General features: G+C 38.2%; 1 protein-coding gene across 1 annotated transcript; it reads right to left on the bottom strand.

Moving 5' to 3' along the window:
• Positions 1 to 15,860: 15,860 nt before the first annotated feature.
• Positions 15,861 to 18,471, bottom strand: LOC131085827 (baculoviral IAP repeat-containing protein 5.1-like). Its single transcript, XM_058028324.1, has 4 exons — positions 18,334 to 18,471; positions 17,593 to 17,702; positions 17,186 to 17,300; positions 15,861 to 16,049 (listed from the first exon to the last, which is right to left on the bottom strand). The coding sequence occupies exons 1-4, from the start codon at positions 18,469 to 18,471 to the stop codon at positions 15,861 to 15,863; spliced, it is 552 nt and encodes a 183-aa protein (XP_057884307.1).
• Positions 18,472 to 20,020: the final 1,549 nt, after the last annotated feature.

The following is a 20,020-nucleotide window of genomic DNA, read 5'->3' as shown; positions in this document are numbered from 1 at the left end:
ATTCAAGCAGTTGAATTACCTGTGGAAGACTCAATATCCATTCCCAATACACTGAACTAATCAAAGACCTGAGACCCGAGGGGTGGAGAACTTGAATATGCATTTACTTCTGCACAAGAAAACTTTAAAGAGCACTCATTGGCAAGTCGTGTGAAGTTAATTTTGCCTTTACAGCTTTTGTTGAATGATCATTTAAAATTTAGCAGATGTAGAGTTTGCAGCTTGGGAACTGTAAAATCCCATCCCCTCATTTCACAAATATCACTTCAGTAATCAACCCCTGCTGTTTCTTTGATGTATTTATGTTTCAGTTCAGCAAAGCACTTACATTCACCCTTGAAATGTAACTTGGCTTTAGTCATTTGCTGTTCAGCAAAGTTCTGGTGCATGTGCCTGGTATTAAATGTTTGGAATACAGGTGGGTGCCTCAGCTGAATTTGGGTCTGAGTGATTTGAACTTTTTCTACAATGAGGTTTAATATCAGGCATAATTACAGCAAAGTTTTCAAGCAAAAAGTGAAATATTCGCTCTCTGAGAATCTGGTGCCTTTAAGATGAACACGTGTTATGCTATAATTTAGCGCTGGAGAATAAACAAATTGCATTTCATCATGGGTAATAAACTTGTCAAAGCCTCCCACATTTCTCCACGTGCATTAGCAGTAACAAGGCAAGTTAAATGCAAAGCAGAAGAATTGAGATGCCACGTTTCTCTAATCCATCTAATCACAATCCTGGTTTGCAAGAAAGACACTGGGAAAGATGTCCAAAGTTGTGGGTTTACCACTGTCTTCTTCTGAAGACTTCAATGTTTTGAACCATTCCTAGGAAAGTTTGAGCCTGTCAGTGAAACAGCCAGCAAAAAATGTTTGATTGAGAAAACTTTAATGGAAAGAAATTCCAAAGGGATTAAATGGAGTTCTTGACTATACAGAAACAGGAACCCATTTTTTGTCATCTCTAGGTGATATTCAGACCACATTGTCAAAATCCAGACTATGAGAGGATCTCCTTTCATTAAACATTATGAAAAGAGAAAAAGGTGATTTTTCTCTAATAGAACATCACCAACAATTGTAACCAAACAAGAAATCTCTTCTGCTTAGTCTAAAGCATAGAGACTTCAAATGCTTTTGTTTATCCTTCTTAAGCAGCAAATTAATCTTGTTTTAAAGGGATAAAGCTTTTGTCCCTTGTCAGCCACACACAATTTAATCCCTTCAAGCTGATTTTTACTCTTAATTAATGATGGGGGAGTGCTAATGCATTGGAGATGTCCCTACATATTTTTAACACCCTCTAGTACTTAAGACAGCAGATGTTTTATATCAATGCCTCTGTTTTACCAGCTAAATCAATACCTTTGTTTTACCAGCTAAAATATATCTGAACTAGAGATTGAAAGGTTGAAGACTTAGAGAATTTTGTCTAAACTTTCTACTTAAAATATAAAGCTACTGAATTGTTTCGCCCTTCAACAATTAAAAATGTTAGGGCTTATGTAAAGGAGATGAAGAAAGTGAAGAAAGACAAATTTCAGGGATGTGATGAAGGATTTATATATTTTTCCCAAAGCAGAAAATTAAATTCTAACATTAAGCATTGTGTTCAAAATTCTGTACTTCCATCTTTGAGCATAGATTTTAATCTGGTTTTGTCTCTTCTCTCAATGAAGTACTAACCTCTTAAATCCCCCAAACACAGCCATATTGTGAAAGCCCAGAAGCCTTTCCTAGAAAGCTTGGCTATAGATATCTGGCTACTGTGGATACCTCAAAACTCCCACTGCCCTGCAGAAATGCCCTTTCAGATTTCACTACAGAATCAGTAAATATGAATTCATATCCCTGCATGTGCATTCCACTAAATATTTATTCTCTAATTGCTACACTACCATAGTATAGGAGCTCCTTCCTTGTTAATGTCAAGTAGTTGGGTTTGCTTGTTTAAAAGGAGTAAGCTTGCCAGGGTGATTTCATCATTTCAGTTTTCAGGGTGTTCTGATGGCTGACAGTGCTAATGCAAGGCATTGCTTCAATAGCACAGGGCTCTTGCTTCAGTCTTTGAGATTCAGGCAGTTACACAATGGTTGCTCTCTTAGTAAGCTAACAAAGCATGGAGAGTTCTGGGCTGCTGCCAAACAGAATCCCAAATTCCTTGTCTTCATTTTGGTGTAAGCAAGTTAACTGACCTTCCTGAACTTCCTCTTGCAAACTGCATTTTCTCTAGCTCTTGGTAGAAGTAAGGTCACCAGAGATGGGGTACCAGAGCTGAAGGATGAGAGAGGGGCTTTGTTTAGAGGAAATGGTACTTGTTGGGTACAGTGCTCTGTTGCCTAGAACCTGTGGCAGTGAATAAAGGAAGAAGTTAAAAAAGTTTTCATATATTTAATTTAACAGGACTTGGTGCAGCCCATGTATGGGTGTGCTGTTGAGAAAATTACTGCTTTGGTTCCTTGAATGAGTTGTATATTTGTACAACAAATGAGTTATTGAACAAACATACAATATCTATTTCAACAGCATGCCCTTTTGGTAATTCCATCTCTATTGCCCAGTAGTATGACAGTAGTAAAAAATGTCCCTGTTTCTGTATGGGAAAGAAGAATATGGATATTTGTTATAGGGTTATAAATAGCATTTTATTTTTATATATTTTTGCAAGTTGCTTATGTCAGTGAATTGGAAATAGAGAGAACTGCTGTCATCACATTTGTGTGATACTGGTGAGATAGTAAAAAATGTCAAATGGTGGTGGTAAATAATTTTTAAATGATGCAAAAAAATTGAGAATACTTAGAACAAATGATAGACTAAAGGACCTTGAATTTTTTGCTTTCAAAGGAAGGGCTGAACAACTATTGAATTACATGAATATGTACCCATAGTGGGTGCAGTAATACTGAACTCCTTAATCCATCAACCAAATTTGTTCCACATCCACACTTGGAATTTGAAGTCAGCTATAAAATATGACTTAAGTATTGGGCCATTTACTACTTGAAATCTTTTCATTAAAACCATGTTTTTGTTGTCCTGTATGCAGGACAAAGCCTGCTTAGTTTTGGTTCAGTAGTTAGGGTGGCTTTCCTGTCTTTCTTCTGCAATCCCAGCTATCCTAGCAAAAACAAACAGTGGTTGGGGCTTGGGTGTTTCTCAGAAGCCAGATTCTGTTAGAGGGAATTCGTACACAGATACTGTTACATGCTAAAACATGCCCTGCATTTATTCACTGCTACTGTTTGTCTGTTCATTGGATTCACCTCATTCAGGAACTCCTGTCACCAGCCTTACAAATGATCCAGTTGCAGAAAATAATGTGGCATTTATTAATGTTATTGCAGGAAATCATATGAGGTGAAATCTGCTGAAATCTTAAAGCTTCCACGTGTTGCACCTGCTGCTGAATTGCCCCAGAGGTGTCAGCAGTCTGCTGAAAATGCTTTGCTGGAAGGCCCAGTGAATGCAGCTGAGCTGATGTTCCTCTGCAGGGAATGCAGAGCAAACTTGTTCCTGCAGGAGGTTCTGGGTGAAAGGCTGAAGGTTCAGGCTGCTTGCCCTTACTTGGAGCCATTCTCAGTTCTGACATCATGGCTCAGATGCCTGAAGGAAAGTGTATAATTCAGTACTTGACTAAAAGAGTTGATCAAATCAGCTTTTCAGGTACATACTGCTGTCTTAAGAGTGTGGAGTGAATTTGTGGTATGTACCAAAAACATTGCTTCTGATAAAACATAATCTATGTTCTGTTTCATCTTAGCTTCCTTACTTAGGGTCTTTAAAAAATCACTGGTTCAGACAGAATCAGAGAAACATTGATTGGGAGGGGCCTCTGGAGTTCAGTTAATCCGACTCCTTGCACAGAGCAGAAACTTTAGGCACCCCTCCATCAGGTCAGCTACAGCTTTGTGTATCCAAATTTCAGAAATCTCCATGAACACAGATTTTTTGCAGATTACCTCCAGAGGCTTCAGAGCTCCCAGGAAATAATTTTTTCCTTCTGTCCCAGCTGAATCTCCCAAGCAAAGATTTGTACCTGCTACTGGCTACAGTTAAACTCTACCTTAATTTCCACTTCACCCAACTGAGCAAATGCAGCTCTCCCAGACTCCTCTCATGCATGCTCTGCAGATTCTGATCCTCAGGGAATTACCAGCTACCTTGTGATTCTGCTAATCCTGTTATATAATTCTAATAATGATTCGATAAAACTGCCTTCCTTCTCAAGATGTTTGCTAATATCAAGGGATTTCTAGGAGGATATTGCATTTTTAATGTATTTGTAAGTGGGTTTACTGAACTGTTCAAAAAAAGGCAAGAAATTGAGAACTTTGCTGGGTATTTCTGAATATTGTGTGCTGAATGATCCATTTTGATAAAATCACCTAATTCAGATATTCAGTGATACTCAATTACAATTTATTTTTTTTTAATGTGCTACGTGCTATATCACTGATAGGGGAAAAAAAAAGTTTGTGCAGGAGAGGGTAAATGCGAGAATTTCAGCAGTGTGTGGCTGATGTTGGCTACACGAACAGGCACCAGTTTCCAGAAGGTGGCACTGTCCTTCCACAAATGCAGGGACTGAGGTTCACGGCTTGAAAGGATGCTCTTCTCCAGACTGTATGAACGGTCTGTCTGCTTCTTAAAGCATAAAGCTAATTTCAGTCTGTTCAGGCTGATTTTTTTTGCATTTATTTGACATTGGGTAATAAAATTGCTTTATTGGCTTAGTTTTTCATTGCAAATTTGAATAATCATACATTATTCCTTCATTATAAATATCTAATTTAAGTAAAGTGTGTTGATGAGGTTTAAATTCCGTAGTGGTTTAATTTCCACTTCTCATAAATTTTAAGAAAATCTTGGGTACAGAAGTTTTTCTGTCTTCCCGGGGCAGAAAGCAGAAGGAATAAAAAGGCAAGGAAAAAAAGCAAACGTAAAAAAAGATGCCAGGCTGCAATCTGTGATATATTAAAAGTTATATTTAGAAACTAGATTATTGATGGTCTTTTAACAGGGTACTCAGGCTATTTTGTACACTGGATTTATGTGCTTTTCTTGATACTTTTCCCCCCCATTTGACACTGGCAGTGTCACTGACAAAATAAGTTACACTGATGTTTTGAATCACTGGGAATGATGCCATTCCTTTTTTTATTTCATGCCTTAGTTGTAAATAGGAAACTATGTTGAAGCATAAATTATTATTTCCTTAGCTTTTTCTCATGTGAAATAAAAAAAACAAGCAGGAAGAATCCCATTTATAGAACTGGGGAAAGCAACACAGCTTTGATTTTCTTTACCAGCTGCAATTATTCCATTTGCTGTTGATAAATGTACTGAGAAAGGGAACAAAACTCACTTTTCTCTTGACAACGTGTAGTTATACAATTGTGCATTAAAAACTGTTTTATAAACCAAACTATGAGCTGTGCTGGCCTGCTGAGGTCTTGATTGTCTGTGCATAGCAGAAGTTGGTGCAGTTTGGTGTGATGTGAGGCAGGAGGCACAGGGGGAATGTGTTCCTGCACAAAGGGAGGCTGGGATTCTTGCAGCAGGGAGCTGCACCCCATCTCGATCCCTGAGATCAGCACACAGCTCGGGGGTGTCACCAGATGGGAAGGGTTTGTGTGACACCAGCAGGGCATTAAACCAAAGCTGAGTGCATATTGCCAACATTCAGAGCTTCTGGGCTCACACTGAACTTGGAATGTACTGTTAAATTCTCTGAAGCTGAGGAGGAGTTGTGGGTCCAATGTGCTTTGTCCCCCTGTGAGGAGTTTGTTTGTGGGACACCTTTGGCAGCCCTGGCTGTGCCCAGCAGCGCAGCCTCTGTCCTTGGGTGTCCCTGTCCCCTCAGAGAGCCCAGCTGCTGCTCACTGAGCTTGTTCTGCCTGCTCTCAGGGTCTCCTTCTGGGACACTGCTCCTGCTGGGAATCCTTTGGGCACATCCTTGTGCTCTGATGTCCATCAGAGTTGTCACTGTCAGCAGTTCTTGTGAGCCCTCAGTAGATGGATTAGGCTGAGATTGTCCCTGTCACTCTCTGTGGAGTTGCTGATGATGGATGCAGTGTGTGATTTGTTCTCATCCTGGATGTGAGTTCCTGGCTGTGTCCCTCCAGGGCCAGGCACCAGGCACAGCAGAGGGACCTCAGGGTCGGCTGCCATTTCTGTCACCTCTGCTTCCATCTCACCCCCGGCCATCCCAGCAGCACCAGGGTCTGGGGACTGCACTCTGCTTTAGGTGGGAGAGGAGATGCCTCAGCACAACTTGTGTTCCCAGGCTTTGGCAATGGAGCAGGGCATTGGTATTAACAGCCCCATTTCCTTGCAGGACTTTGCCCTGATAGAACATTTTCAAGGGAAATATAGGCTGGATATAAGGAAAAAATTTTTTACAGAAAGGGTGATAAAGTTCTGAAATGGTCTGCCAGGGAGGTGGTGGAGTCACCATCCCTGGGTGTGTTAATAAAAGCCTGGATGTGGCACTCAGTGCATGGTTTAGTTGAGGTGCTGGGGCTGGGTAGGACTCGATGATCTTGATGGTCTCTTCCAACCTGGTCATTCTGTGAATTCTGTAAATTTTGCATTGCAAAGTGAGGGGTTTGGATCAGTTCACAATGTCTTGGCATGGAACTGAACTGAAATAAATTGTGTCATGGTTTAAATTCAAGCCTGTAGTGGAACTGAGTAGAAGCATTTGTGTGGTTTGATTTCTTCATTGTAAATGTGTCATTTCCTACGTTTCAGTGTGTCTTTGCTCCCCAAGCCCTTACTTGGTGAGCAGGATTAAAAACTGTAGTGATGATTAGGCTATAAATGGGTCATAAGGCAATTTAAATGCCAGAACCTGATGTTCACACAACTGCATTTCTTTAAAGGTCTTTTCAAAACCCTTTTGGCATTTGTATTAACTGAGATAACTTTCATCTTATACAGTAGATTTTCTAATAATTCACATTAATTTAATTTGAGAAATTAATTTGGACAGCACTAGAAAGAATTTGGCAAGCACTCCATATCTTAATGTATATTTTGTCATCTGTAGGGTGTACAAATACAAGAAACCCAGTGTTTATTCACCAGTGTGTCTTGACAGATCATTCAGGTCCTGTTGTGAAAGAAAAAAGAACAATTTCTTCTCTTCTTAAAACAAGTAGAACTTTGTTTTGAGAACAAAATTCTTTAAACTTGTAATTAGTTGGCAAATGTCTCAGGATCAGGGAATGCCTTTCTTAGATCACATTACTGGTTAGTGTTAGTACTGAAGTCAGTGTTGCCTGTGTACAACTGCAGTATTAATACTCCTGTCTTGTGTATGTATTTATATATTTTATATGGAAGGAAGGATTATTCTTTGCATTGAATTCTAATACTTGATTACTGGTTAAAATGTGTCCCTTCATTGTTGAAAGTACACTAAAAAATCCATCAAAATGTATGAATTGTTCATGTTGCTTAATTGCACTATGCAGTTAATAGCCAGTGTAAATTGATGTTGCTCCAACAGAATGATGGGAGTTGTGCTCTTTGATCAATTGATCCTGTTTTGAAATGATTTTCAGAAATAATAGTTCATGTTTTGAATAATTTCATACATACAAGCTGCCTAACTACTTCTCTGGTGAACTCTGGCAATGAGCAAGGACAGTAAATTGTGAACCTGATAATGGTTGAGTAAAGCAGAATGTGAAATAGAGATTCATTTTGATTAAGACTTCCTGCAGTGCTGTGTGGTGATTCACTTGAAAACACAATAATATTTTTTATCTGGAATAATTTCTTTTCCAGAACAGACATCTGTGGACAGCAGTAACAGCAGGCAAGATACTGGAAAAACTGAGGAAGTGCAGTGAATTTCTGGAAATAATTCTCAAGGGACTTAATAAATACTTAGAGAAAAAGCATCTGGTTTTCCCCAGATTCTTTTTTTTTTTTTTTTTTTTTTTAATTGAATTAGGAACTCCTTGAGTTTTTTTTCAAAGACCAAAGACCTTAATTGGTATGGAAGTATTTAGTAGGGATCCTATTAAGTAATATAACCTTTGCTGTAAGGAGAGCAGCTGGGTTTGGGTCCCCATACACAGACTTGAGAGTGTGCAGGGACTGCAGTGCAAAGTCATACAAAAACAAGAACAGAAGTGGAAACCAGAGTGCTAGTTCAGTGCCAGAGAAACATCCCTACAGTGCAAAGAACAGGACAAGAAATATTGTGAGGAAAAAAAAATCTTAAAGGTGTTGGTTTTGTTTGTTTGGGTTTTTTTTAATGATGGAGAACTATTGTGTTAAGATTGTGTCTGGTTGCTCTACTCAATCTCCTTAATGTTTGCTATTGCTGGGAAGGTATAAATAATAGTTTTTTATGGACTGGAGGTGGATTTAGCTGTAGAAGAGAGAATTCTTGTTTCTCCTCATTAGTTGATGTGCTACAGAGACTGAAAGTAAAGTTTTACATCTTTAAACTGATCTTCAGTAAATAATCTGGTAAGCATCTTGCAGAGGGTAGGACACAAGAATTATTGCTGGGGATAAACCTTTTTTTTAATCCAACTTTAAATGGTCTTTAAGGTAAATTGTTCAAATGTTTTTCTTCATGATATATTCTTAGGTAGTATTGGAAAGAACAAAATGGAGACAGTAAAAGAACATGGGTATTTCCTGTGTTGCAGGAATTAGGTTGTGTATGCTGTTTTGTTTGCAGATATGTGCCACTGATGTTTTACATTTGGGTTTGTAAAAGAAAAAAAAGCATCTCAGGCCCGTGTTGGGCTCCTGGTGAATGAAGGGCATTGTACTGGTATCATAGTGAGAAGGAGCTATTTAAATACAGAGAAATAAATAAAAGTAATATAGTAAAAAATAAAAAATACAAGAAAACATAATCACGCCATTCCACTTCTTAACTTTTACAATTTTTTGCAGGCAGCAGAGGATTTTCTGGGACAGGATAATAGACAGACTGAGGACACTGTCACCTTGGTGTCAGCAAAGCTGGCTAAGCAGAATTGAGTGACTCTGGGAGCACTTGTTGAGCTTGATGCTCATGCTGAGGATGTTCTTGCATCTCTGGTAAGCAAAAAAGGCAAAGATGAGAGTGACTTTGAATGGTTAAGTCAGCTTAGGTGCTGCTGGGAGGTGAGTGATACCTCTCAATCCTATTAGAATGTAATTTCTGTTCACAGTTTTTCAATTTCTGCTTGCTTGCTCACACAGGGAATGGTTACACTACAGTGAGAATTTCTGCTGATAAGAGAATACCTGGAACAATCATTTTATGGATTGCTAACTAGAATGGCCAGTAGCCAGACATAAACAGTTTTTAATTAAAATTACCTGCTTCATCTCTGCTGAGTCTCAGTGCATTTGCTGAATTTGCAGGGAATGTTACAGATAGGATTTGTTGACTCAAAGACTGTATTTTGGTTTTGTGATGCTGCAGGATAAAGAATGCTATAGGGATGACAATTTTACTTAAAGATTTTAATTTACTTATAATGCACGAATAAAATAATATTGACAGTACTTACTGGAAAAATATGAGTGCTTTCACTGGATAATGGTAGCATACAATGTTTTACATAAATCAGGACAAGGTCTCTTGTAATACAAAAGACATTTTATGTGAAATATAAAATAATAAAAAAGTAGGGGTCATGCATTAACCATAACTACAATTATTGGCCATGATTGCTTCTGTTTATCTTTTAGAAAGTCCATTAATTTCCTCAATAGCTAGACAAGACAGTTTTACTCTGCAATCCTGTGAGGAGGATCTTATTTTAGGTAATGTTTAGTTTAAAAACCAATGGTTTTGTTTGATACTTTATTATCTATTGATTGGTAATTTTTTCTTTATTTGACTTGCATTGAAAGGAGTGTCTCAGCAGTCACGCAGTTGTTTCCAACAGCATTGTGCCAAAAAAAAGTGAGTTTTTTTTGTTTTTCTTTAAATGGGTCATAACCATGGAGTTTTATAGTTACATTTCATTAAAAGGATTGGTCTATCAGTTCAATTTAACAGCAAAAAAGAGGTGAAATTACTGGTGGGATACTTATGCAAATAACCAATGGTACAGATCAATTCATGTAAGATACCTGATAAGGTGTAGGGTCTGATTTTCAGCTGTGAATTTTTCTAGGAAGGCATGGAAGCAACAAAGTTAACATCATGCTGCACAAAATTGGGGCATTCTTGAAATGTCCTTGGAGGTTTCTGATAGTCCCATCCAGCCACAGGATATGTTTTGGTATGCATACCTTTGATGCATTGAAGTGTAGTTTTTTGGTGCTGTTTCTGATTTGGAACATCTGGAGCTGAGAGTTGAGCAGTAAATCTGCTCTGGGCACCAAGGTCAGTGTGGCCCTTGGAAGCTGAGTCATAGCAGGCTTTTATTTGGCAGAGAGAAGGTCTTTGTTACTCAGCTAAAAGATTGGTAACTGCATGCTTGGGGGACTTCTCAATTTGGGAACAGCTACTAATATTGTAATACCTGCTGTTAGAAAATGATTTTAAAAGGTGGACTTTAAAGAGCTGCAACTTACACCAATATGAGAGAAAATTTTTGACATGGCAGATAATTTTTATCTGTAAGAACTTTTGGACGTCAAGATTAGCCTGACTGAATGTTTTTGAGCACCAAACCCTGCCACTGAATTCAGCTGAAGAACTTAATGTCTACTTATTTTGAAAAGCGGATCCAGGCTAATGAAAATTGCTAAAAATGAAGAGAATCTATTTGAGGATAGATTTTGGATATTACCTCTATTTCCCCTTTTCCTTCAATGCACTTACTTTGGCACTAGAAATACTACAGATATAGGGCATTGATTGTACTTCTGGAAGCAAAACTACATGTTGAAATTAGAGGATGTATGCTGGCATTCTGATTGTATATGTGATTTTTTTCAAGTAATTACTGTATTAATAATTCAATCACCCAGGCTAAACAGTCGACAAATGTTAATGAATTCAAGACTTGTACAGTTCATCCTCCATTTCACTTTTACACAGCTTTGATCAAAATTCTTTTTGAACTAATGGAAAATGATTAGCATTTTAAAACTAAATAATGATAGCTTTTAATTTTGAAAGATGAGATAGAGTCTACCTCAAATTGATGGTACATATTATGCCTGTAGTTGTGAGTTTATGGCTGGATATTAGGACTACAGGAACTGTATAGAATGCAACTCAGGCTTTTTGTAACAACAAATTTTTTCAAAAGCAGAATTAGTAAGCAATCCAAGGATAATTTGCAAACATACCCAGTGACTGCTTATGCATTCCTGTCAATGAAGAAGGATTTTATAGATGATGAAAGCTGTGTGTGTTGGGCTGATATCAGAGAACTGTTCTTTAATTATTCAAATACTAAGTCTGAAGCGGGATATACTGAAAAAAATACGTGACTGAAACTTTGAAGTAGGGAAAGAAATAATGCAGGTTTTAGCTGAGTTTTACCCAAATGTTAAATTCCTATTTCTAGACTGTGCTTAACATGCAGCTTTCCTGTGTTCAGTTCAGGCTGCAATTGCTGGTAGCAGCTTATGTTGAAAATGTAACCTGGCTCCATCTCCCCCAAGTCTCTCTTTGGGCACTGACAAGTGACTGAGCCACATAGAAATTTGGGAGCTCAGCAGTTCTTCCAGTACATTTCTGACCCACTGCTGAGCACTGTGATGTGCTGTGAGAGTCTCTTTCTATCCCTGCTGATGCTACTGCCTCATCTGACAGATATTCAGGTTTCCAATCCCTATTGCTTCTCCAGAACTATGGTGCTACTCAATTTTCCCTTTTCTGTGTTTATCAAATCACTCAAAATTCTTGTAACTTTACCAAGTTCACACTTTATTGATATCATGCTGTGCTAGTGGGTTATAAATGTGTTTTCTGAATCTCTCAAAGCATTTTACCTGTGAAAGCTTTCTTCTCTTGTGGGTAGGCTGCACAGATTTCCTTCCAGATGTTTTCTTGAACCTTTCTGAAAGGGAGAAGGCATCCTCCTTCAGCTGGTGATGGGTCATTCCCAAGTACAGTCTTGATCCATAACAGAGAAGGTTACTGCCATTTCTCCACCAAAACTTCCTCTCCTAAATTTAGGCTTTCCTCCACAATATCCATTTTCATTAGTGGAAAATTCCCTTTGTTTATACTTGAAAACAATCTCTTATGTATGCAACTGTACTAAAGCTGTTCAAAACTTCAGAGGGATATTATTATTTTGAATTAAATATAAAACTAAATGTGATTAAACTTTCTAGCAAGTAAGAACTCTTATTCTAAATACAGTCTCTCAAAGAGGAAAATTGTTTTTTGTAAACAAAGAACTTTAGTGTTCATCTCTCTCCTCTTAAATTGCACTGAGTATGTGCCTGCTATGATTTCATGTGCTTCTGCTGTAATGACAGAAGGGAATAAATTGCCTTAAAAAGCACTTTGAGGTAAACATTTGAAGAGCTGATATTTCAATTTTGAAAGTTTGTATTTTTCCCTTTGGTAATGCAGGAAGATGGCCTTGGCTGATGGCTCCTTAGGGAGCTATCAAACAAACGAATAAAGAACATGGAAAAAGCCAATAGTTTGCATATAATCAAACTCGGAGGCCCTCAGTTTGTTACAACACTGGAAAACACATTCAGTTTGGCAATGCTGGAAGGTTGTTGACTAAAGAAAGTGTAAATTACAGAAGGACCTGGAGGGGGCACAATTAGCTAAAAAATGAAAGTAGTGAATATCCAATGTTCTTGTAGTTAAGGGAAATAGATATGTTTTTTCTCTCCTTGTTTTGAATCAAGTGAGTACTATTGAAGCCCTCACTCCAAGTTGTACTTAAAACTATGGTAAGTTACTTCTTAGCACAATATAATATTTAGTTAAATTTATATATTTAATTGTTTTATGAGAATTGCCATTTCTTTTTTTTCATATTAGAATAATAATATTTCTACACATTATCTTGCTGGAAAATCAGTTAAGGTGACAATTTTGAAAATAAATGTACTACTCTGTTTTAATTTTAAAGCGATTCCTTGGCTAAAACTTGGGAAGAATTCCTGGCATTTGTTTATTCCTCCTCCCCTGCCAACATTTTTTTTAAACTGCTGGGTGACTGGTACCACAAGTGTTGGCATTTCTCATGTCTAATACTTCACCTTCCAATTCTGACATTCTTTCATCCTGTCAGGAATTTATTTAATTAATTACTTTTATCACCTTTCCCAGCTTGGATCTCCTGATGCTAGTTGCTCACCTTTTTAGTAAAAATATTTACAAGACTTAATACAGGAGTCACCTCACATGCAAAAGCTACACTGGGCTTTTTTATCTGTAGTTAAGTTTAGCAGAACTGTTTAAGATATTGCTAGTAATCATTTTAGCCAGAGCTTGATATTTTGGGATCATATTTGAATGTACCTTTGAGGTAACCTTTACCACCAAGGCACTCTGTGTTCTGTAAATCTAACCCTTTTGCTATTTGACATCTCAAGAAATCCCCTGTATCCCTGTGTGTCTAAATTAGAGTATGCAATAAATAAAACTACCTCACTTTGATTCTGAACCTTTTCAGCAGAAGTACAATATTACAGAGCCTGAATCCCAGCTGCCAGAGTGGATTCCACCACCATCCCCAGGGAACAGTTGGTGGGAGCCCTTTTTGACGACTTGACCCAGTGAAGGCAAGAAGCATTCCAGCAGCAACTGAGGAAAGCCACAAGAGCAGCAGAGGCAGAGGTAGGCAGCCCACAGCAAACTCTCTGTGAATGAATAATTCACATAGCCCTCTTTGCTTCCTTCACTAGTCAGGCTCTTTTTAAAACAGGCTCTATGCTGAGATTCTTTTAACCATTCTTTTCTCATTTAAACCATGTTACTTTTGTGACTTGAAAAAAATTTACATTTTGTCCCACAGTCATCTTTGTATCAGTATTTTGTGCATAAATTGTATGTACATCCATTTAACTGATGAGGAGCCATAACTTTGAAAAGACTTAATGCTAATAATAACTCAGTAATTATTACAGTAATAATATTTAAAATTATCCATTTCTTGTTAACTGAATAGAAGAACACAGAAATAGATTGAAACACAGATCAAACAACATAGCTTGCTCTCATTCTTGATCTGTCAAAAGCTTTACACTTTTTAATGATAATAGATCAAAATTAGGTAATTACCATTTCCTAATTTTAATGACAATAGATTACAATTAGGTCTCAGAATGATCACCATGCCTGAAATACAGGAATGATCCTTAGAGTAGCTCTCTGCCAAGGGCTTGGTGATCTAGGTAATTTGGAAAAAGCTACAGAGATTTTCCACATCTTTGTTTCTACCTTGAAAAAATAATTTGAAGTAGTTTCTGCAAATTCTTACACTACATTTCAAACCACATGAACGGACTTTACCTTATTTGGTCTGAGATATTCAAGGTATTCAGACAAAAATTTCTTCTATTTTACTCTTCATATCTGACCATAACCACTTTGATGTCCAGGTAGCACTTTTGCCAGTCCACTTTTCTTACTGTTAATTTAAATGATGAAAATCTATCACCAATATTCAGTCAAGTGACCCAGGACTTCTTAGACTCTTAAAAAAAAAATAATTGTGCATTTTCTTCATTGTAAATATCAAGGCTTTAGAAATACTTTTAAATTAAAGAAACAGCATAAAGTATGCAGAGAGAGAAAGAATGGATTTTTGGTTGGAAATGCTCATAAAAAAGGTATAATGAGAGACATTAAAGGAACTAAACAGTTCCAGCTTCTTCACTTGAGCAGATTGCAGGAAATGGGCAAGTAATGAAAACTAGGCTTTCTTTGGGCATTTACCAAACAAAGATACAGCAAGCTGAGGACTTCAGTTCTTTGGGAAATAGTCACTTCATGGATTGATGTATCAAGTTAAGGGATAATTTACTCTCAAACTAGGGAATTCATAAATGCTTTGAAGAACGTTGAAATACATGTTTTTAAGATCTCCAGCATGAGGATTTTCTTGCAGAGGGGAAAGACAAGTCAGGGGAGTTCCAAAAGCTGCTGTTCATTCACTGCCTGAGACCTGACAAGGTAGCGTACAAAACTTTCACCTTACTGAGAAAGGTCTGTCTGCATCTTAAAACCAAAAATATTTGCAAGCATACATGCACTTGTATTCTACAACAGTCTCTCATAAAGGAAAACAGAAAATAATAAGATTTTTAAAAGAACTGCAGCAAGTTTGAAATTGTAATGAAAAGCTTTTAAAAACAAAATAGTAGGACTTTAGCTTTTGTTGTTTTAGTTGCACGCCAAAATATCCAGAGCTCTTCCTTGAGACTGTCTTGCACACCTTGTGCCTACGCTTACAGTCCACCTGCTGTTTTTGCTGGATGTCTTTGTCTGTGTCAGTTTGGTCTGACCTAGAGAGACAGCTCAGGGCTAGGCAGGAGTGCAGACAGTGCAGGTGCTTCAGCAATTGTTGCAGACACACAGATCCATTGAGTTCCCTGCAAAGTGTTTTGAAGCAGAAGTGATTTGAGTCTAGGTATAAGGTTTTAACACAGATCACAGAAAGCACTCTTGTTGTGAATCTTTATTCAAAAAGCAACAAGTCAGCTTGCTAAAAACCAGAATAGAAGTATTTGCTCAGACATTTTTCACCCACTGGCAGGGCAGTGGAAGTACTCTTATCTCCACACCCAGCAATAACAAGGAAGCACACGGTGAGAGCCAGCCCATCCCTGGCTGTGCTCACTCCTGATCCAGCAGCAGTTCTCTACACACACTTCCTCACACACCTGCTCAGCTTTGGATTGGCACTCAGACAAAGACAGGGATGTTTGCACCAAAGTAAGAGACCCTTGTAGAGCCAGAGGTCACAGCTCACTTGTCCTGGGCTCCGTGGGGCCGGCAGCTGAGCCTCCCGGCTCCTGGGCTGCAGGCTCATCCCCGACAGGCGGCAGTGCCGGCAGCGAGGCTCCGGAGCCGAAGTAATTCTGCAGCCTCTGCCTCGTCGCCGCGACTTCTTCTTCAAAAGCGTTTATTGTGCGGTTGCCAACTTTGCGCTTGAATCAAAGCAGAGATGGAGCCGTTCAGAGGAGCGCTTTAACTCTGTAGTTCAGCCACATTGCAGCCCCCTCTCCTCAGGCTGCGTTCGGGTATCGGTGTTGCACGACAGCAATCACACCCTGGTCAGCCTAGCGCACAGCCCTCCCAGCTATCCGTGACATATCCTTGGGGCTGAGTGTCCCCACCTGAGGCTGCTGCTTCAAATGTTTTGTATACTTAGAAATACAGCCATATAATGGCCAAGACCCAGACTGAACCTTGAAACATTGCTCTAAACCATTCACAGTTCAACTTAGGTAACACCACGCTTAGTCCTCCTTCTAAGATATCACTGTGCCATATGATCCTATTTTTTTGTACTTTAATCTGTTGCACAGATTAAATGCTTAACCTTGGCAGTCACCAGGTATATATTTAATACAGAATTTAATTATAATTTAGTTATAATTTAATTATAATACAATTATTTAGTTATTTAATGCATTGAATTATTAGCAAGGCAGAGGTCTTATTTGTGCAAACCCACCAACAACTAATATGCAGAACCTTTTACTGTTCCCCCTCAGGGAACTTGGTTCACTTGATTCCTACTGTCCATAGGATTAGGGCTCACAGATCAGCTGATCTTGACCAACTGAGCTGCTCAGTTGTGTGCTTTTTTTACATGTCAGCACTGTGGCATGAAACCCCGAAACGGGGAGGAGTAAAATATTAGAAATGAGGTTTAAAGTTTAATTAGGCAGATTTGTATGTTAAACTGGACATGTGAAGCAATAATCTGGTCAAGTTTTGTCTTTTTGCGTATGTTGTTCATCCCTCCTGAGAATGATAGAGCTGCTCATTGTTGGGTTTTGTGCTTTGATTATTGCACCCTATATTTTTTTGTCTGCTGTGATGAGTTGTTGGAAAAACACTTCTAAAGGAAACAGGTGTGCATTCAAAAGCCAATAAATTACCCTGAGAACTGCTTAGGTGCAGATTTCTTAGCCAATAATGCACATAAATTATTACTTCAGAATAAGTCATGTTCTAGCCTTAGAAAATCATTCCAGGCTGATGCTTGGAAATCTTAGCAAGAGAAGTTGTTGTTTGTATTCTAGCTTTGCGTTTCAGATATGTGGCTAACACTTACAATGAAGGTCTTCAGCCGTGTCAGCTCCAGCATGTAGTACTCCTCCATTGTCAGATCATCAAAGTGCTTGGGAAGGGCTAAGAAGTCACAGGTGTGACGTTTGGTGTGTTCCTCCCTGCAGCATAAACCCAGAATAAGAACAGATATTAAACCCACAGAAGTTTCATTTCAGGAGGGGAAGAGATCTGTATAGGCAGGTCTCTTCTGTATTTGTGCTGTCTATCAGCAGAAATTATATCATACAGAAAAGATGCAATAGATTCTAGTGGATCTCAGATAAAAGCTAGTTGAACAATTTCACAGTTACTGGGGCAAGATAAGCTCCTAGTTTTGTGCACTGTCATCGTGGAAATCGACAGAGACATTAACTCATTGTAAAATTACTAAATTGTTACATCTGTGCTTACCATGGGTCATCATTTGGTTCCCAGCCCACCAGTTCTAACAAGCAAAAGAAACATTTTGCTATATCTTGTTCACTTGCACTTGGGCAGTGGATGAAGCCAGCCTTTGCCATCTGCAGGGGACAGTTCAGAAGTTTAGAGCATTATCCCACACACACTACTCAGATTTACTCATATTTCCTGACAATTCAGAATCATATCTAGTCAGGACACTAAAAATTAAGTTTGTTCCAATAACCAAACACCTTCTCAGGTAACTCTAGCAGTATGGCTCATCTGAGATTCAGGTTGGCAGTGTCATGTGTGTGCCAAAGTAGAAGTGAGGTGGATTTTTTATTTAAATAATTTCCATTTCTGAATTTGAAGTAGTGATCATTCCACTTTTTACTTTATCATTCCACTACTTTATCCTTCCTGCTGGATCCATACTTTTTAAATGTAGGCTGCTTTGTCACAAATAGAAATTTGCAATTAAAAAGACTATGTAACACAAGAAATTAATTTTTAAATGACAGGAACAAAAGAGACAACGAAAAGGGAACACTGTGGACTGAACACAATAAAATCAGTTAACCCCAACTACAGTATTTCTGAGCAGGGAACAGAGGAAAGCTGAGTATTTAACTTTTAATCTTCAGGCTTAGTGGACTTCTCTTGAGCCTGAATATACTTAACAATGACTTCACATTCAGGCATAGCATATACAAATTAAGGCAGAGGCAAACCAAACATTTTCAGACTTACATTCTCTGGAGAGCACCTGCAGTTTTCCTGGAAGGGCCACTTGGTGAAGGTTTTCAGACGGTTCTCATACTCATACATCTCCTTATAGTCAATTAAGAGCTTGGAAGCTGAGCTGAGCTCCTGCAGCAGCCTCTCCATCTCTGCAGCCTGCAGCCAGCCAAGGGCAGAACCTCCCTCCTGCTCTCACGTTTAAAGCCTTTGCTAATGGGTGACACATTGCATCTGGAGAGCAGGGGAAGGCCTGACAGAGCCTCAGTCCCTGCCTGACACAGGTGAGTTCATGGCAGGACAATCAAGGGAAAGGAAGCTGCTGGAATTTCTTCCCCTTGTGTCACAGTCTGTGTCCTCGATCACACGGGACACAAACATTTTTTTAACAGAGGACTTTTTAACTTTGCTTTTTTAACTGAATGCGCCTATGGTAATTGCAGATTTTACAGTTAAAATGTCAAAAATTGCAAGTTAAAAACTCTAGTTACAAATACAGAAACTTTCCATATATAGTTTTAAAAAAATACTATCCTGATTGCAAGCAAAAGGGTTGAATTGACATTGCTATTTGAATCCTTCAGGCTTTCTTCAATTTCACATTCAGAGATTAATTCTTAGGATTGTCTTTGCAAGCAGTGTTGCATTTCTTTAAAGAGAAAGTGGTTATTTTAAAATATTATAAGTATTCAGTTCTATTTTAAGATATTATAGAGCATGGCCAGATGCTGGATAGTAATATTTTAAAGGTGTATATCTGGAGGAGTTTACAGTATCAAAGCATTGTCATTTTATAAACTGTCTCCTATTTTGGTACAGAGTCCAGTTAAATTCAATAGAAGTTTAAACATCAGTGTCTTCAACACTGCTGCATGCAGCAGCTTTCCAAGCCAAGATCTTAACACCTCTGAAGGATGTTGCATTGTGAGACTTGAAAATTTAAATCTTCTCTGAAATACAAATGGAGTAAGTGCAGAAAATAATTCAGCCCATTATTCTGTCCAGATGTGGTGACTGAAATGACATTAAAGAACATTTGTATGGGACTTCCAGTGTCAGCTCTCAGGGCATTGTTTTTGCCTAGAGTTTCAAATGCTACATCATTGATTCCTCTGGGACTTTACTGATGTCTATTGTATGTGCAGGAATACTGTCCTTGAAATTTATATTCAGATATTTAGAGTAACATGTGTTACATGAATATAGGATACTTTAATTCTTTTTTTGTCTTTTTCCAGATAATACCAATGGTGCAGGAATTTATCATTCATAACCTGGGCCCTCCAAGCACTGATATTAATAGTTTCTCCTGACTCCATGGCAGCCTTTCTTAAGTTTGCTGATGATCAGGTATTTTAATCTCTTTTTTACTGTAGTTGATGTCTGTGTGTATGGGTGTGCAAGTGTGAATGTATTTGTATGAAGCAAGGAACTTAATTTACCTAAAAGTTGAAATGCCAAACCAAACCCAAAACCGGGTTTAACTGCCCAAAAACATGGTCAAGTTTTTAAATCTCATACTTCTCTTTAGTAAGGCACTAATTCATGCATATGGATGGTTTTCAGGAATGAATAATTTGTCTGTTGTTTAAAAGAAACTGTATGTTAAATATTTTGGCATATTTTATCATCTTGTGATGTCATGATCTATTTAACTAATTACTTTGTGTCATTTCAAATAGAAAATGAAAAAATGGGA

Source organism: Melospiza georgiana, chromosome 7 (assembly GCF_028018845.1).
Source record: "Melospiza georgiana isolate bMelGeo1 chromosome 7, bMelGeo1.pri, whole genome shotgun sequence".
In the NCBI taxonomy this organism is placed as follows: Eukaryota; Metazoa; Chordata; class Aves; order Passeriformes; family Passerellidae; genus Melospiza; species Melospiza georgiana.
The sequence above is the reverse complement of the archived record's forward strand: the minus strand, read 5'-3'. Positions and strand labels throughout refer to the sequence as shown.

Excerpts from the sequence above, each read along its gene's own strand:
- LOC131085827 (XM_058028324.1), bottom strand. The coding sequence starts at position 18,471 with ATGGAGAGGCTGCTGCAGGAGCTCAGCTCAGCTTCCAAGCTCTTAATT. Across the intron at positions 17,301-17,592 it reads GAACCAAATGATGACCCATG|GGAGGAACACACCAAACGTC; the intron begins GTAAGCACAGAT and ends TTTATGCTGCAG. Across the intron at positions 16,050-17,185 it reads CACGGCTGAAGACCTTCATT|CGCAAAGTTGGCAACCGCAC; the intron begins GTAAGTGTTAGC and ends CTTTGATTCAAG.